Source organism: Sciurus carolinensis, chromosome 5 (assembly GCF_902686445.1).
Source record: "Sciurus carolinensis chromosome 5, mSciCar1.2, whole genome shotgun sequence".
Lineage (NCBI taxonomy): Eukaryota > Metazoa > Chordata > Mammalia > Rodentia > Sciuridae > Sciurus > Sciurus carolinensis.
Window position 1 is genome coordinate 12,140,907 of NC_062217.1, and position 18,702 is coordinate 12,159,608.

The 18,702-nt window shown below is 41.1% G+C and overlaps 1 protein-coding gene across 12 annotated transcripts in view; it reads left to right on the forward strand.

Annotated features, from left to right (window-relative positions):
* Dock9 (dedicator of cytokinesis 9) overlaps positions 1-18,702 on the forward strand; it is a 273,347-nt gene that overhangs the window by 88,179 nt on the left and 166,466 nt on the right. For 2 of the 12 annotated variants that reach the window (XM_047553254.1, XM_047553259.1), the window contains exon 1: positions 15,396-15,648. The exons of 7 other annotated variants lie outside the window; for them this stretch is intronic. In XM_047553254.1, the coding sequence (XP_047409210.1) occupies positions 15,523-15,648 (126 nt within the window). In that variant the 5' untranslated portion in view covers positions 15,396-15,522. Of the gene's footprint in view, positions 1-15,394; positions 15,649-18,702 lie in introns of those variants that run through there. 3 more of the 12 variants (XM_047553256.1, XM_047553261.1, XM_047553262.1) reach the window with 2 other exon arrangements.

Sequence of the window (18,702 nt, forward strand, 5' to 3'; positions counted from 1 at the left end):
TTTGCTTTTCAAGTGTACCCCAGCACTTAAAGGAGCTCCTGAGAGGCCCACCTGCCTGCCTTCTCTCTTCATGGTTTGTCCTTGCTGGTTGCTTTTCTCCAAGATGATTAGCATTTGTATCTTATCAGGTTTGAGTGATTCTCTGTAAAGTATATTCCTCTCTCCAGGACCAGGCTTTTTTTTTTTTTTTTTTTTTTTTTTTTTTAATTTCCACATCTAACCTCCCAGTGTTTCTGTCAAATAGATGGACAGCAAGTGTCCTGAGCTTAGAACACAGGTGCCACTGTCCTATAGCAGGTGGATTGTTTCTTGGGGCACACTGAGTTAATAACACAGGTAGGGGTGGTTGATCCAAGAATTATGATTTTGCAGTCTCATTTTTGGTCCATAATGATGGAGTTAAACCCTACCGTTTCCCCTGTAAAGTTTTAGGGAATTGAAGAATTGATATTCCTAGTTACTTTAGCATAGTTACTTTTATTGCTACATATACTATGGAAGGAAGGCCCTGCTTGGAAGTTCCTTTGAAGGTGGTAGAACCCAGACTCCTGACCACAGAGTACAACCCTCTTCATTTTGATTCCTTCTACCTTTCTGACTTTTCCTTCCCTCTTCTCCTTTCCCATGCCTGGGCTGCTACTTCACCCAAAGTTTTGCTGTACCCCAAGCACACCATGCTCTTCTAACCTCCAGGCCTTTCCAGATAGGTAGTTCTCTTTTCCTTCAGTGCCTTTGATACTTTTCATTGCTTGACAAAATCTTGCTTTTCAAGTGTGCCCCAGCACTTAAAGGACCAACAGCATCATCGTCAGGGACTAATTAGAACTCCAGTTCTCAGCTGCATCCCACACCTGCGAATCAGATGCACTGAGTGGCATGGGACGGATGTGGATGGCAGCTCAGAGGGGCTGCGAGAGACCTGGGTGCCCTTAAAGGCCAACACTCCCATGCAGGCCTCCTTAGCTAGACCACCCTAGAGAGGATTAGAAGAGAGCTCAGCAGTCTGTGTTTTAACAGACTCAGTCAGTGATTCTGACACGATGGAGCTCGGAAACACCACTTAGATACTATTCAATGGCCCCTCATCTCCACTTACCCTGCCAATTCTTGAACCGGAAGTCAGTTATTCCTCCTGTTGTGGTATTTTTTCATAATGTAGTGATAGGCAAGGTAGGCTAACTGCCGTAACCAAGTTACAGTAACTTCACACTGTCAGTGTTTTTCTCAGGGGGCTCTAGGAACTTGTTGGGTGTACCTTGGGTGGCCTTCCATGCGATGATTCAAGAACCTGCTTTCCTCATATCTGTGACTGTTCCACCACTAGGCCCTCCTTGGAGGCTTCCTGGATTCCCCTGCATTCAGTGCCCTCAGGTGGAGGGTGGGACAGCAAGCGTATTTTATAATTTTCTATCCTATTGTTTTCACATTTCCTTTGGCTGGAGCCTAATTATATAATTTCAACCTAATTGCCAAGGAAATTAGAAAATGTGTTTTCTGTTTGCCTAGGAAAAAGCAACAGAATTGGGGACCATGTAGTATAGCACTATCCAATAAAATTTAATATTTTTACATGTGTAATTGTACATGTAAAATTGTATACATTATTTATACATGTATTTATAATTACACATAATTTTATATTTACTAGTAGCTGCATTTAAAAAATAAAAAATGAAATGAATTTTAATATTTTGTTAAACCTAGTAAATTCAAAATGCTATTCAACATGTAATTAATAAGATATTTTTACATTCTTTTTGTCATATAATCTTTGAAATCCAGTGTGTATAGCACCTTTAGGTTTGACTAGTTTAATATTGAATAGCTCCATGTGGGTAGTAGCTACCGTATGGGACACTGCAGGACCAGCCAATTCCTACCACAGTTGGTATTGAAATCATCTGTTTGTGTTCCTTTTAGACTAACTTTAGACACTTTCTTCCTCACTAAATTATTTGTTCCATATGCTTTCTTACGGCTCATAGAGCACAGTGCTCTGTGGTTAAGGAATGCTTGCTGACCAGTTAAGCATTAAGGGGTTTAAAGCATGAATGAATTAATGATTAAATACAGAAGTGCATTCATTTTAGTTCTTTTGACTACTTTGGTGAAAATTCCTAAGGATTCTCTTTTGTAATAGTGTTGGGTTGCACAGAGTATGGCAATATTGTCACGGTGGAAGGATAAAGTGAGCTCTATTAACTTTGGGACTAACATGTGTCATTGATTTGCAGAGTTTGGAAAAGAGCTTGATGATCAGGTGGTCTGGTGTTTTCATTTTGTGGTTATCTATCACAGAGAAAGTGGTGACTTGGGGCTGGTGCACCAACTTGGGGGGGCTGAGTTGGCCAACATTTTTGGTTCCTTTATTATATTGTGATAAATCTAGAAGTTGCCTCCCCTCCCCAAATTAATGACTGCCTATAGTAGGGATGCTGCAGTTATTTCAAAATGAGTTGCTGGGGAAAATGTTGCTTAAATGTTATCTCAGTTTTAAAATGCTGCCAAATAAAATTTATTTAAAAGTTTTATTTTACTATCTTGTCTTCAGTATGATGTCAGGGAACAGACAAGTTCATGAAAGTTATGTAGATAAAATGTGTTATCTGAGTAACATTCTCTTTGAAAGGAAAATACTAGTACATTAAGCTTGTAACATTGGATTTTTTTTTTTTTCTCATTACAGACCTAATTGCAGTGAATTAAGGAGGACACATATGGAGGATGTGACTTTGGCATTTTATTTCTCTTACGGTGGGGAGAAAGGAAATCCTTAGCAATACACTACTTTTCTCCAAAAAGATTGCTTTATTGCTTTTAGTCAGCATTGGTCATAAATTTGAGCTCCATTGAAAGCTTGTAACTCTTCTTTGCAAGAAAGGTGTTTGTGATGGGATTGTGGACAACAAAATGCTAGGGTTGGTTTGCTCTAGACCCTCTTAAGGAAAATATACTGCTAAACAGTATATCCTATGTGATCACACCATTAAAAATATGTGAGGAATGTGTGACCCTTTTACTGCTCTGTAGGTCCTTTTTTATAGGTTGAAAATGAAAAGCATTTTGTCTTGGGAGTGGGGGGGGTGGAAGAACCCTCCCTTTCTAAAGGGGTTCAATGAATAGAAAGTGATCAGTCAAGAGTGAGTAGAAATCTTCTGTGACATTGAGATAAGAAGGCCAAGGTGTGTGATCATCCTGGGGAGGATAAGGAGGCCAAGGTGTGTGATCATCCTGGGGAGGGGAGTGAACCTCTGGCTTTAAACTCTGGCCCAGCTGCCCGTCTTCAGCCAGATGCCATCTTTGGTGTCATCCCTGTGCAGAGGCGTTGCTGGAACCCGTCCAGGTTTCTTTGAACTGGATCTGTGGTGTGGGTGTTTGTTCTTTCTGTACCAGAAGTTAAGATCAGTGGTTCTACAACACCAAGTAGGAGAAGACTGCATCATAGGTATCACCTGGAAGGGTGGGTTAACTCAGAACAGGTTGTGTCCTTATTGTAGGTGATGGAAAAGATTTTCAGCATGTGCCAGTCACACACAGATTAAGAAAACATACATATTTAAGGAAGGATGTGGGCCATCTCTAGAGAGATGCTTTTTAGGGTAAAGCAAGGGATATGTATTTAAGGGAGAATGCTGACCATTTTGAATGAGGGACATGCCTTTGGGGTTCCAGACTCCTCTTTTAAAGGAAACTTGGTGAGGAGTGGATATAGGAAGGTATGTGGAGATGACACCGGTCTGTTGATCACAGGGCAGTTTATGGTGGTCTGGTTATTCTGAGGATTCTTAGAATGATGTGTTCTCCATTATCTGACCAATAGATAATTCTGGAACATCCCCCGAATGATAAGTTTTCTTAAAATATTGCATCTTTCTTTGTTTAATGTTTTTATTGGTGGGCTAATTAACAGTGCACAGGTAATTTTCGTAAGAGGGTAAATGGACAGTTACTTTAGAATAACAGATTTCTCAGTAATTTGGGAGTGACAGGCCTGGGAGAGAGTTTGGCTTGGGGAGTGAGAGTCCTGGAAAGGGATGTGAAGCTTTAAATTAAAATTGTATTTCCTTATCCTTCTTTTGTCTCCTTTCTCCTTGTTTTTAATTTCTTCTCTTCTACCTATGAAAAATGGGCCTCTGTTCAAGATTCCACCTCAGAAGGTCCAGGTGGGATCTTGGAATCTGCATCATTGCTGTTATTTTAAATCTCTTGAAATGACTAGCTGCAGAACTGGGTCTGACCGCTCCTGTAGGACAGGGTCTTGTCTTTCAAGTAGACTACACAGCAGGAAGACCTTCTTCAGGACTGAGTGTTCTGGGGGCCTTGTGAAGAGAAACCTTCCAGCTGAACCCTCAGAGGTGAGCAGGCACCTAACAGGTTCAGTCCGGAAGAGATGGAGGAACATTCCAGATAGACAGCCTTTCTGGAGACAGGAAGGTGAGGCCTGAGGAGGCAACACAGGCAGTGTTCTTGGTGCAGAGTGGTGTGGAGGAGGGGAGACTACCCACAGTCTAGCCCCCTCACCCTGAGGCCGTGGGCAAAGGGCTGACCTGCCAGTGATGTGTGGGCAGATGGGACACATGGCGAAGCTGCCTGCCCAGGAAGCTGGGCCCCTGCTGTGCTGTTTTGTTCCTCCTTTCTTCTTTTGGAAATTAGCTGGTAGGGAGGTCTCTCTGCCTTTGCTCCACACGGCCCCTTTCCCTTACAGCATTCCCTACTTTAGCCTTTAGGAAGTTCAGCTATCTATGGATCAGAGAATGAAAAGGTTTCAATAGAGTGGGGGTTGTGTTGTTTGCCCAGATTGTCCCAGAGGTATTATATCCCTTCTCAGGGAGAAACACGGACCTTGGGTACAGTTTCGAGTCTTTGGAGCTGTAGGTGCTATCTGAAGATCTGGTTACGTAGCTTTAAAGGTAGGTTGATTTTATCTTTATGGCCAAGGAAAGTACAAATTACCTCTCAATAATGTGTTTAAAATGGTTTTGTCACACAAGAACTCTTGACTGGCTCAACTAGTTTGTTATCTTCTGTGAATCAGAATTCTCGTTTGTAAAGTAAAACACTTATTTTGGTGTCCTTGGAAGAATAGAATGCTTACCCCTCGCCTGACAAAGAGTGAGCCCTAGGGACCTGAGCAAAAAACTAGTTACACCTCCCCTACTTTATCTTAAGTTTGATTTGTTCATCATGGCTTTTTTGGGTGCTAATTTTGATTTTATTTACTTAGAGATCTATTAAAGCATTAGTATTTTGATTGATGAATTTTTTAATGCTCTTGTAGATTTTGTTGCTTGCTCACCCAGCCCTTGTCCCAGCCCTGGGGGAAGCACCATGTAAGCATTAGCTACTTTCATGCATTATTTTAAAATATTTCCCAAATGATATAAATGACTTTGAAAAATTTTAAAGTGTTGTTTAAAATAATTCATGCTAATTAGGGAAAGTTTAAAAAATACAGATAAATAGAAATGAAAATAAAAGTCATTTGTTTATATTTTAATCATTATTAACATTTGGTTTCAGTTTTTATATCCTGTTATCTTCTAATATTTTCAGGCCTTAGCAACTTGCCAATATTCCTTATGGCTCTCTTAAGGTGAAGAAGTATGCTGAGAAGGGAGATAAGATTATATTTGATACGAAACTTAAAATATTCTGATCTGTTTAACTATCAGGTTTAAGGTTAATTCTGAAACATAGTGAACTTAGGGTAAGCTATTTAATTTATATAAGTACCAGTTTCTGGGGCTGGGGTTATAGCTTAGTGGTAGCATGCTTGCCTAGCATGTGTGGGGTACTGGGTTTGATTCTCAGCACCACATATAAATAAATAAAATACAGGTCCATCGACAACTAAAATTGTTTTTTATAAAGTACCAGTTTCTGTAAACAATAACACCTAGAGTTACATTGCAAGGGTTAAATTGGATTAAATTAAATAAGAATGTGTGTTAAATGCCTGGGGCCTGGTAAGTGTTATCTTTGCTTATCTCTGCGGTGATTATAGTAAAAAACAAAGTATCGACTGACTTGCTACTTCAGGTCTTCATAGAACATAAGTGAAAAGCATTTGTCTGGAGAGTTCCTCAGTGCTTTATGTAACAGAAAACCTCATTTATTTTGTATTTAACTTGCTACTTTTGAAATAACAGAAAGGCTTTAAGATACTACCCTTCATGTGGAAGGACCAGTGGGAATATTCATAATCTACTGATTTTACAGTTTGATAATCACCTGACTCTTTAAAATTTTTTTATTTTTACAGACTGCATTTTGATTCATTGTACACAAATGGGGTACATCTTTTTGCTTCTATGGTTGTGCACGATATAGATTCATACTATTCATGTAATCATCCATGTACATAGGGTAATGATGTCTGTCTCATTCCACCATCTTTCATACCCCTGTCCCCTCCACCCTCTCATTTCCCTCTATGTAATCTAAAGTTCCTCCCTTCTTCTCTCACCCCTTACCCCCAACCCCCATTATATATCATCATCCACTTATCAGGGAAAACATTCAGCCTTTGGTTTTTTGGGATTGACTTATTTCACTTAGCATGATATTCTCCAATTCCATCCATTTATCTGCAAATGCCATAATATTATTATTCTTTATGGCTGAATAATATTCCATTGCTCAGTCTCTTTTTTTAACCATACTTTTCCTGAATCCTCCCACCCCCTTCTTTGAGAGGGGGAAAGATAAAGCCTATTCTGTTGCTTATATTAGTCTTTTAAACATTTATTTCAATTGGCAAATAATAATTATATATATTTATGGAGTCCATTGTGATGTTTTGATATGTTTATATTGTAGAATGACTCAAAAAGTAATTAACTTATCACCTCATGTTTCTATTAATATTTCTTTGTGTCAAGAAAACATTTAAAATCTAAGCTCTAAGGAATTTTGAAATTATTTAGAAATGTGACAGCAGTAACAAGAGACTGTTAACAGCTTTAGTAAAGGACTGAAGATCGTTGCAACTCCATCACCATCACCACCGTCACCATCATGGGTTTCTAGGGTATGCAGAGTATGTTTTGATTTGGCAGCTAACAGAAGGGACGCTTATTTTTTAAAAAAATATTTTTTAGTTGTAGATGTACACAGTATCTTTATTTACTTATTTAAAAACTATTTTTTAGTTGAACACAGTATCTTTATTAACTTACTTACTTTTGTGTGGTGCTGAGGCTCGAACCCACTGCCTCACATGTGTGAGGCAAGCGCCCTACCACCGAGCCACAACCCCAGCCCCAGAAGGGAAGCTTTGATGACCTCTCTTGACACTCACCTTCCCCATAAGCTGCATTTGTATTTTCAACTCTAGTCACCTTTATTTGCAGCCTATCAGTGAAGAAATTCATTTAGTATATTTGTAGGCTCTGGGAGATGGGAGTGTAACCACTCGCCACGTTTTGTCTGGGAATGACAGCATGTGCGCCCCCTTCAAACTGGCTCCGTTTTCTGCTCCCAGGCAGTCTCTTAACAGGAAATGAGTTACAATGAGTGTGGAGGAAACGGCAGGCCCTCCTTTAGGCAGCAGAACAAGAAGGCATGCATCATCTTTGCTGCGCTGATGATATTTTCTTATGGAAGGGATGCAGCCTGCTGCTTTTAAAATGAGGGGACTTCCCAGTTATTGTTCGGAGACTGGTATTACTGTCCACAGTCATTGTCTTCTGCGTGCACGCTGATTGAACCATAAGTGTTGAGGGAAATGCTGCAGCCCCTTGTGCAAAGTTTCCAAGCAGTGGGCTTTCCCCTTAGCCGTCCCCCTTTTCCTTTGTGCAGAAGTAGGTACCCAGATCGCCTGGAAGCCCGGCTTCTCTGCTCCTCCTGGGCAGTAGCTGAATGCCGTGACCTGTGTGCCTCCTGGGATTAATCTGACCTCTGCCAGTTTATTCCATTCCTATCACTTATAAATCAGTCTTCCAGGTTGGCCCCTGTAACTCCAGATGGAACTTGCCTTAGGTAAATTTAGCAGATACAAATAGAGACTTTACAAAACCAGTAAACTCAGAGGGTGGTAATTTGTGCTTTTCATTAGGGTACTTTGGGAGGTGGACATGGGAAGAAGGAAGTAGTGAACATTTGTGTTCCATTTACATGTGAACGTTGTATTCATTTATTCTGTAAGTAAACATTCAGTCATTGCCTACTGTGTACACAGTACTGGGCCTGGCACTGGAGGACAAAACTCCCTGCCCTCCTTTTCCTGTGCTGAAAGCTGCCAAGGAGGGGCAGATAACTCAACATGGTTTAGGCTGGGTTTCAGTAACCTGTCCTAGGATCTTAGTTTCTAGAGAAACACTCCATACACATTATGTTTTCCTTGACTTTGTAGAACTCTGTCTCTAAAGTAAGTGATTGACTCTGCTGGCCAAATTAGTGTTATCATGGTCAAAATAAATTGACAGTTTACAGAAAAACTCTTGGGGTGCAGAGTTTACGAGCTCAGTTTTCAGGGGCTAAGGACTTAGCCCAGTGGTAGTTTGCTTGCCTAGCATGCATGAGACCCTGGTCCACCTTCCATCACTGCAAAGAAAAAGAAAGAAGGAAAGAAAAAAAGAGCCCCATTATTTCCAGACCAAGGAGCCTGAGCCTTCTGTAAATTCTTTTGATTGATGTTTTTTGAGTACCTCCCATGCTTTAGGACTTGGAGATAGGGCATTAGACACAATGGGCGAAAGCCACTGCCTTCACAGACTCACAGAGCTTCTTTTCTTAGGGTATTTAAGCATATAAAAAAAGTAGAATACGGAGTGCCACGTGGTGACAGAGGCTATGGAAAACTAATGTAGGGAAAGTGGGGGATGGTGTCACAGATTGGGGCTGTTTTTATGGAGAAGCCTCCTGAACATTCTACAGGAGCAGGCAAAGCCTTCTTGACACGGTGGGACATATCCAGCATCAACCTGACTCTCCCCATCTTAGTTTCCGCATCTAGAAACAAGGACTTCTTAAGGGCAGCCCCCCAGCCCCCAATCCCAGCACTGTGGGCTTACCCGAGAGCTGGGTAAGGGGAGGGTGGCCTGTCTCTCCTACCACCCTTCTTCACAGATGAGCACATCTGTAGTTCTTATGGTCTGCTAGCCTCTTGGCTCCTCCCTGCTCTGTTAGAAATGAGAATCTGACATATTTAGAAATATATCCACTTAGTCTTTGTGTTTTTCTTTGGTGTGTAGATAGCAGACGATTTTTTAAACATTTAGCATTCCATTCTGTAGTTTGTTTTCCCCAAATATCATCAGCAGTATGTTTTTAAAAAAGGATTAGATCTTTTAAAAATTTTTTTAGTTATTGACAGACCTTATTTCTTCATTTACTTATTCATTTATTCATATGTGGCACCAAGAATTGGACCCAGTGCCTCATACATGCTTAACTACTGAGCCACAACCCCAGCCCAACAATGTAAGTTTTAATAGTAACTATAAATATAGAGAGCTAGAAAGATCTTTGGTGTAAGTCCTTCATTTTACATTTTACAGGTAAAGTTTATGGGGCTCAGAAAGGTGAAGTGACTTTTATAATGTCACACAACTGTTGAGTGGCTTAGTGGGGTTAGAATTCAAGTGTGAGCTTTCTCTATTCTATTATCTCATAATCCAGCTTATTTATTTATTTTCTGACTAAAGAAGTGATGAATGCTTTTGAAGAAAACTTGCAAAATGTAGAAGACTTTAGAGAAAACAAGTCACAAATAGTCGTATATACTAGAGGTAATCAATAATCAGATTATTTCTTAAATCTTATATGTGTATGCATTTTCTCAATATCATTAAAAGTTCTTAGAAAACAATTTTTATTGGTTATATTCTCTGCCCTGGTTTGGAGCGAAAAATATTGGTCTTGAGTTGTCTACCAGTCATTAGTTTCATATGACCCATTTGCTGACTTAGCCCTCAGGCAACAAATTATACTGTGCACACATTGACACTGCTGATTGCCATCTAATGGTTGTTTAAATTGCTGTGATTATCCCTACTTAAATAGAATTTGAACTTGCCAACACGAAACCTGTTGAAAATTTGAACCTGTCACCAAAAGTGTGGTTGATTCTCTAGCTCCTCTCTCCAGACCTGAGTTTCCTCATTCCGTGAGTGGAGCCTCCCCGTAGGCGCCTTCTCTGAGATCTAGGGGATGTCGGTGGACCTCTCCTCAGAGAACTCACAGGAACACAGAATTTCATGTGTCATTTTAGAGAGCTCAGGGACCCTTTTCTCCACGTTCAGCCTCATATTCCAGGCTGAGAAACAGTAGACTGGTGATAAGGTGGATTACATCTTTGTGTTTATTTGATTACATCTCTAATGATAAAAGTAATGGAGGTGAACTTCAGATTCTGTATCAGAATGTGTTTTTCATTTATGGACTCTCTTGACAGGAGATAGGAATCCACTCCTGCTCCCATCTCTGCCTGCCGCGGGGTCTGTGCTGTCCTTTGTGATTCTTTCTCCCCTGCTGTAGTTCACTGTGTACCTAATGCCTTTCCCCAAATCTGCCCTGGATGCTGTTTTCTCTGTTTGGCTGCTTCTGGTGCTTTCTATCTGTTATGTTTTTGTTTCTCTCAGAGGAGCAAATCATTTTCCTGACACCTTTTCTTGTCTTTGGCCAGCAAGCTGACCAGAAACAATAGACAGGAAAATCTTTAGTTATTTGCTCCCTTTTGCAGTTTTTAAAAAAACTTTTATATACTATTTGTCACCCAGAATGAGAAAAAAAGGAATGATCACGTTGGAGTAGAGATGTAAAGTACATAAAACATATATTTTTGTTTGTGTGTGTTTTTCCCTTTTGCCTTTGAAGTTAATGGTTGTATTTTAAATATCCTCTGAAATGGCCAGAGACCCTGTAAATTGAATTAAAAAAAAATTCTTCAGGTTGGGATAATTGATATTTATTCCTTGTGTGACTGTTCTTCATAAGGTTATTAGCTTTAGCAAATGCAGTTTCAAGATTCATATGGATTCATTGCTGAAAACAAATTTATTTTCACTTTTTAAAGGTTTAATTATGTATTTCCAAATATACCTTCATTTCAAAAAATGTTTAACAGGTTTTGCAAACTAATATTGTAGCTGGAAGAAAGGAATATTTTAATTGTTAGTAAATATGTATGTTGAGTTTTGATTTATGACCAGTTGAAAACTGCTGCTTTAATCCAGGCCTTTAACAGATGAAGATGTGTGCATATTTTACAAATTCTTAGTTTCACTCGAGGGCTAAAGGTGACCAATGACCCCAAACTGACATGGGCATTTAATTCAGCAATGCGTTTTGAGTGCCTTCAGTCCCAGAGATGGTGGGGACTTGGAGCTGGGTAGGATACAGTCCCTGCCCTCAGTGAACATCCAGAACCATTGAAGAGTCAACAGGAACAAAGGCAGTAAAGGTAGTCTCTGCAAGGCTTCTTAACAGAGATACTGTAGTGCCCAGAGGTTAACAGAGGAGGAGCTGATTTATCCTGGCTGGTAGGATCAAGGGAGGTTTCCTGGGGAGGGTGGCATTGGAATTGGGTGCTGGGCATGAGGAGGGGGCTTCAGCTTCTCTGAATGTGATGGAAATTCCTACCACAGGAAGAGAAAGATGGGATTGCAGCGTCTAAAATTACCTTCCTTAGAGTCAAAAATCCCCTTGGAAAATTCCTTAAATTCCTCTGAAGTCTCCGTGGTTTTGAGTACTCAGCCTATATGGTAATTTGTATGCATATTAAAAATTGAGAACTAAAAACTATATACAGAATCATTCATTCCATCCTGCTTTGGAGTGTTCCTTTTTTCTCGCAAGGTTTACTGTGGTCTGTTGTAAGAGTGCAGCTCTGTACCCTTAATACGTGTTCTAGTTGTGTTTGGTATTGTAAGGGTTAAATAAATTAGTGTGTGAAAGCTCTGGAGTAGACAGTAGGAGCTCATGATGTTAGAGTTTGGATCCAGAGGCCCCCACACGTACCTTGTTCTTAGAGGTGTTGTCAAGGAAAACCTGACCGCCTACTTCCTGCTCTTCGACAGTGGCATTTCCTCTGGTGGCTGTGCTGACCAGATGTCCTCCTCATGCCTGCAGACCTTGATCTCCTGAGTCTCTCAGAGAAACCACATCCTAGTCAGAGGTTTGGGCCCTGTGGTGGGATGCTGTGCCCTGCGGCTCTCTTTGACAGACTTGTGATCAGTCCTAGTCGAGCAAGGTGGCTTGCCAGCTCTTCAAATGGCTTGAGAAGTCACCTAGTGGGACAGCTGACGAGAGGATCTCTGTTCCTCTAACCCTCAGAATTTTCTTCTTTCTTAAGTTGGGCCCTCTTGAAGGCGTTAGACTAGAAGACTGCTTTGCCCTCAGAATTGCTTTCCTTCATCCGGGATTTAAGAACAATGCTCTGAGATGGGGTAAGAACAGCCGTGTGCATTGCTGCCATGTTTCCTACAGACGTGTTGGGAACCCTGTCTACATTAATCAGTCCCCTTAATGTAACTGTCCCCGTGAGAAACTTTTAAAAGACCTACTTGGCATGTCTTCCCCTTGTGATAATACACAGCATGGAACTGATGTTTGCCTTTTTGTCATGGCTGTTTAGAAACTCAGAGCCAATTAAAAGTCTTTTCCTTGTGTACAAAAGAAACATGAAGTCATTGCTGAACATTTTTGAAGACACAGAAGATCGTCAAGAAGGTGTTTCACTCATGGCATGAACAAGTGGGGTTCTGGATGAGTATTTGAAGACATCTTTTATAATCGAGCTGCAGAGAGGGAAGAGCGATTGATTTTTAATTGCTGACACTGTAACGTGTTGCAGGGACACAGTTGGTAGAATTGTCATATTAGATTAGTCAGCCAGAGTCCTGACTTTAAGACAAGGTTAATTTCTTCAGGTTGAAATAACAACAACAACAACAACAACAACAACAACAGGAGTTACCATTCAATAAATACCTACTATGTACCAGGCACTTAAAGACCACTTAAAGATTTTTGACCCCTTTACTAAATTCCTTTGAGGGCATTGAACCCACATGCTCTGGTTATCAGTACTTGCTGGCTGGCCATCTGTATGTACTGTGCTTTATAGTAATTTATCACAGTTGGAATCAACTACTGGCTCAGCATCATGCCATGATTTTCAGTGTGTACGCTGGGTTGGTGTTCTTGCTGCTGGCCACGCCGTCTTCTCTCTGTGTTTAAACCCTGTGCATCAGTTTCCTCCTCTGTAAAATGGGGGTAACTGTTACATAGAGGTGGGGTATCTATGCAGGGCTTGAACAGGACGTGGGGCACAGTGAGCACTATTAGTCTTTGTCAAACGGATAACCTTTTAAGTCCTTCCCATTCTTTACAGATACCAGGGTATTTTGACTCAACAAGTAGGATAGCGATTCTCAAAGTGCAAAATCCTGGTAGCTTAATGACGACAGGTATTTGAGGAAGAACTGGGCTACTTAGACCTCCTAAGCCACTTGGAAGAGGTTTTGAAGTTGTTGCCACGTTGAGCTTTACTGAGGCTCCGTTGGCATTGTGCTTCTGATATCCATCCTTTCCTAGGGTGTCAAAAGCATTTCTGAATTTTGTTCTTTCAATCTGTGCATATGTAACTGAGACTGTGTTGTTTTTTCTGTCCTCTTGTGACTTCATAAAAACAAATTTTTAAAGTTCAGAGGCCACATCATTTTGAAACATTGCATTGATTAGAGAGCCTCTATTGATACTGAAGATGATCCAAGGTTTAGAAATTGGGTAATTAAAAATATTATTATAAAAGTCACTACTTTATTTTAAAAGAGATTCATTGATCTCTTTGTGATTTGTTACAAAATTAATACCCAATTTCAAGAATTCCCAGTATTTAAGTGGTAGAGCTTGGCTGTTGCAGTGAAGTAGCCAGAGCAGGTGCTGGTGGGAAGGAAGAGGCTGGGTGGGCAGAGGGAGGCTTCTCCTCTTCTGCACAGACTGCGCCGAGTCCTCCTGGCCTCAGTTACTTTACCTAGAAAGTGGGACCCTTGTGCCTGCCTATATCTCATATACTTGCTTCTTTCTTTCCTCCAGGGCATGTACCTACGGCCCCTTATTGTTGCGATATGACTGGATTTGTTGTTTACTTGCTACTACTGCTATTACCTACTGCTACTAAACGCTATCTTATTTCAAGGACGCAAACAGCAGAACTAAATGGGAAAAGCTCAGTAGTGTCCAAGGAGTATCCCAGAGTAATATTTAATCTCATCATTAATGCTCATTTTCCATGTAACTTCTTAATAAATACCCTAATACCTGTGTTTTAATTCTTCCTAGAAGAAGATTTTTTTAAAAATCACACTACCATGCCAGGTGTGTTGGTACATCCCAGTAGCTTGGGAGTCTGAGACTGGAGGATCACAAGTTCAAAGCCAGACTAAGCAACAGAGCGAGGCCCTCGGAAACTTAGCAAGACCCTGTCTCTAAATAAAAAAGGGTTGGGGATGGGGCTCAGTGGTTAAGGGCCCCTGGGTTCAATACCTGGTACCAAAAAAAAAAAAAAAAAAAAATCACTCTACCATCAATATGAGGAAATACCTACCATCAATATGAGGAAATAATAAAAATCACAGACTTTTGGAAGGACATATTTGGGAGGCTGTTAGTGTTGAACCGTGGAATGATGACTCAGCTACTGTCCTGGGTTTTGTGTGCATCTATATTAATTCCATTCCTCTGTCATTAATGGTGTCTCTTCACCCTGCCTTCCCAGCTGGCTCCCAAGTTCCTTTGTTTTTTGTGGTCTTCTCAGTACCTAATACTGGGCATATTACCCTCAGGTTCGTGCACATTTGTTGGTGTATTTAAAGAAATATTCTGTTTAGTGAAAGTGTCTATCAGGGTACACGCATTCCTGAACATGAGTTTATTAAACTTAGTGTCACCTTCCTGGTGTACGTAAGACTGAGGCTCTGTCAGGTTTGGCGACTGTTGTTCAGGGAGAAGCTCTTCCTGCTCCTGCACCGTGTGGGAACACCCTTGCCGGTTGCTTGCTCCTTCTTTGATCATCAGCCAAGCAGTTGGTGTTTAGCCATAACACAAAAAAGAATTCTGAAACCACGAGGCTTTAGAACCGCCAGACGACCTAGCTGGCTCCCAAGCTCCGTAAGCTTGAGATTGGAAGTGATTATGAAGGAATCTAACTGTGCCTGCTTTTCTTTTAAACGGAGCACTATTTGGATTTGGGTTGATCTGGCCCACACCATGTGGAACAGACACAATAAGGCCGGTCTTTATCAGAGAGTCAGTACACTGTGTATTGTTCAGTTTGGCTTTGTTTTCCTGGCCAACTAGCAGGAGCCTCCCATTTTCCGAGCAGTAGTAACACCCCTGGAGGCTGGCCTTTGCTGTCATGCTTCCCATCCCGCAGGCTCCGCAGACCCAGCGGTGTGGCTGACCCCTTGTGCCTGGGAAGCCAGTTTCCTTTCCTTCTCAGGCCACTGGCATGCGTGCACAGCCAGGGACTCGCAGCTGTCCTGTTCGCAGACTGTGTGACTTGTGTTTTCAGTGAGGATGCAGGCTGATAAATGCAGGACAAGCAGTAGAAGTGTCAAAAAGGAGCTGGTGATCGAGTCCCCCCTGCAGTACAAGGACGCGGCTCAAGGAGAGGTGGAGGCAGACAGCCCCGGCCCTGTGCGGGTAAGAGCTCCTGCAGACCCTTGCTGTCTTGTGTTGGAGTTAAAAACTTGCTCTGCTTGCCTCTTGGAACCCCTTCTCTCTTTCCCTGTAGAGGGACTTAGGCTCCACTTTGATTCTTATCTGTGAAGAAAGAAATGTTGACATTTTGTGGGCGAACGACGTTTCCAGGAGGCTTCTTGTATAGAACAGTTATGTATTGTTGAAAATTATGTCCCACCTGGCTGCACTGTTTCCAGGGAGGTGCTTTTGAATCCCAACGTAGGGCTGAGGAAAGGTCTGCTTTGTAGAATTAAAACCTTTTCTACATTATTTACGTTTTTGAGAACACAAGGCAGGTACCTTTGGGGATTTTAAAGAAACTTAACTGTTGAATTTCCAGTTGATCTCTCTGACTTGTTTAGCAGGTTTGCCTTAAACAAAATAGAAAAGAACCTAAACTGTGAGCCAACTGACAGAGAAGTTTCTGTTCTTAATGTTAGCTAAATCTTAGCAGTTTGGATGAAGTCAAGCGCTTTGGTGGACTTTGTCAGGGAGGAATGTGAAAAATGGTTGTGTTGTTACCATCAATGAGTAGGTTGTGCTTCTCTCTCGGAATTTCTTTAGTACAATAAAGGCACATAATTTTTTAAGCAAGCTGCAAAAAGCACCAGCATGCACTGCAACAGGGGACAATCGAGCCTTTCAAATGATCTGTTAAAGGGATTGTTAAACTAGTACTTAATGCTTTTATATAGTGATTTTTTTTTAACACAGAGGATCAGTTTCTGTTACTATAAAATGTGTGGTTACTACTTGACTTAATTTTCAGTTAGCATCTGTAAGGATCTGAACTTAAACTTTCCTAAAACAGACTTGAATCGAACTGAAGTGCTCTCCCTCTGCAGCAGGTGAGGCTGCCTTCTGTTGCATTGCCTTCAAAATTATGTTGCTAACCTGAACTGAGGAAATCAGTCAGCTGCGGTCTTTTCCCTGTAGATTCTTATCCTAGAGATTTAAGTTCCTCTTTCTTCACCCTCTGTATATGTTGCTGGGAAGTGTTATTTGTTACCTGGGATTCCTCCCTGCTGGCCTCACAGCTCACTCACCTATTGAGTTGCTGGGGCTGCTTACATGCTATGTGGCTCCAACTGCTCAAAGCTCCCCGCTGATGTAGCTTGGGCTTTCTTGGAGGAAGTTGTGTGGTTTCAGTTCCCTTGTGAATAGTCTTAAATATCTCTCAATGATCCTCCAGATGTGTAGGAATATTTGTCTAGAGGAATGAATACATGTAAAGAGATGTCATGTGATTTCGTTTTTAATTACCTAGGTAACTTTTTATAATTTTTGCTTCTCTTTTAAAAAAAAAATTGCTGTACTTATGTGGGCGTGGTGGTCCGCTCCTGTAATACCAGTGACTCAGGAAGCTGAGGCAGGAGGATTGTGAGTTCGAAACCAGCCTCAGTAACTTAGTGAGTCCTAAGTAACTCAGTGAGACCCTGTCTCTAAATAAAATACAAAAAAGGGCTGGGGAGGTGACTCAGTGGTTAAGTGTCCCTGGATTCACTCCCCAGTACCAAAAAAAAAAAAAAAAAAATGGTGCTTCTGTTCCAGTTCCTTGTTCCTTCCTAGGTCAGATCTCACTGCAGGCAGTTCTATGGAGAGGTCCTCGTCCAGTGCAGTGGGTGAGGCTGCAGAAGCTGCACCTGGTGGGAACTTTCCCCAGGGCTCAGAAGCTTCTGGCCCTGCGGTGCCTTCAGCTCTGTGCACCTTCTTCCTGCAGGGAAACAGATAAAAAGAACGAGTATCAGAGAAGAGAAGTAAGGGGACATAAGCAGCGCCTCTGCCCAGGGCCGCTCTCCTTACCTGTGTCTGTAGCTGCCCACAGCAAATGGGGGTTCAGCAAGCTGCTGGGAACACGACCCGTGCCGCAAGATGACTCTTCTAAGTGCGCAGACCCAGCCCTGAGATCTGTTTTTTGAAGTTCTATTCATGTATGATGTCAGCGGCCCATGTGCTTGGCGAGAATCCCCAAGTCTATAATTTGAGTAAGTTATACCAAGAGACATTTAAATATAGGTAGTGTACTTTATTCAGAAAGTAGCATTTTGAAATCCAGTTTTGCTGGTTTTAGTTATGAACACAAAACAGCCTTTGGGAGAATATAGTTTGGAAAGGATAGCAATGATTAATGCATGTAATGAGAAATGAAAATAGTGTAGAAGGCAGGGGGAAGCACCTTTATTCCTATTCTTCACTGTTAATACTTTGCTCTTTATATTTCCAGACTTTCTCTTATGCATATGAAAGCATGACTTTTTTGGTGTGTTTGAGAACATACAATAGATTTGTGTGTTAATTTTCTCCAGAACACATAAAGAAAATCTTTGTCAGTATATGTAGATTTATGCATTATTTTTAAGGACTATGTAGTATTCCATTTTATGTTTCTACCACAATTTAGTGGTTACTCAATTTGTTACCAATTCTTTACAGTTAGTAACAGAGCCAAGGCAAATATACTGGTAAATATATCTTAAAGCACGCATGCAAACCAGAAATGCTCTTTTTTCTATTAGAAGTTTCCTTGTTTGGAATTAATGTTTCACCCTCTGCCAGGGATACATTTAGGATTTTCCTTAACACTGGCTGCTTGTTCCAGATTAGTAAAATCAGTGTTTCTAAGAGTTGTATGACTTGGGCATTATAAAATTCCAGAAGCTACAGGTTTCAACTTAAACAGGCACATACGTAAGTGGGTCTTGTCCCCTGTGTCGTGACAGTAAGTGGGGCAGGAAGTGCATGGGGAAATGTTGCTGTTCCTATCCAGGCTTGCTGCCAAACCCATTGAAAAATGGCTGTAGGCCGTGGATGACTAACGGGAACAATCAGAATACTCTTGATGTCTACATGTTTGTTACCATGCTTACATTTGAACACCTATTTCTGACCCCAAACTCTGTAAAGTAGTTCCTAGAAATAATTTATTCTAATTGTTATTACCCACACATTTAGAGGAAAAGGATGTAACCTCAGAGTCAAAAATGACTGGGTTCTAGATCAGTAAGTGGCCCCTTC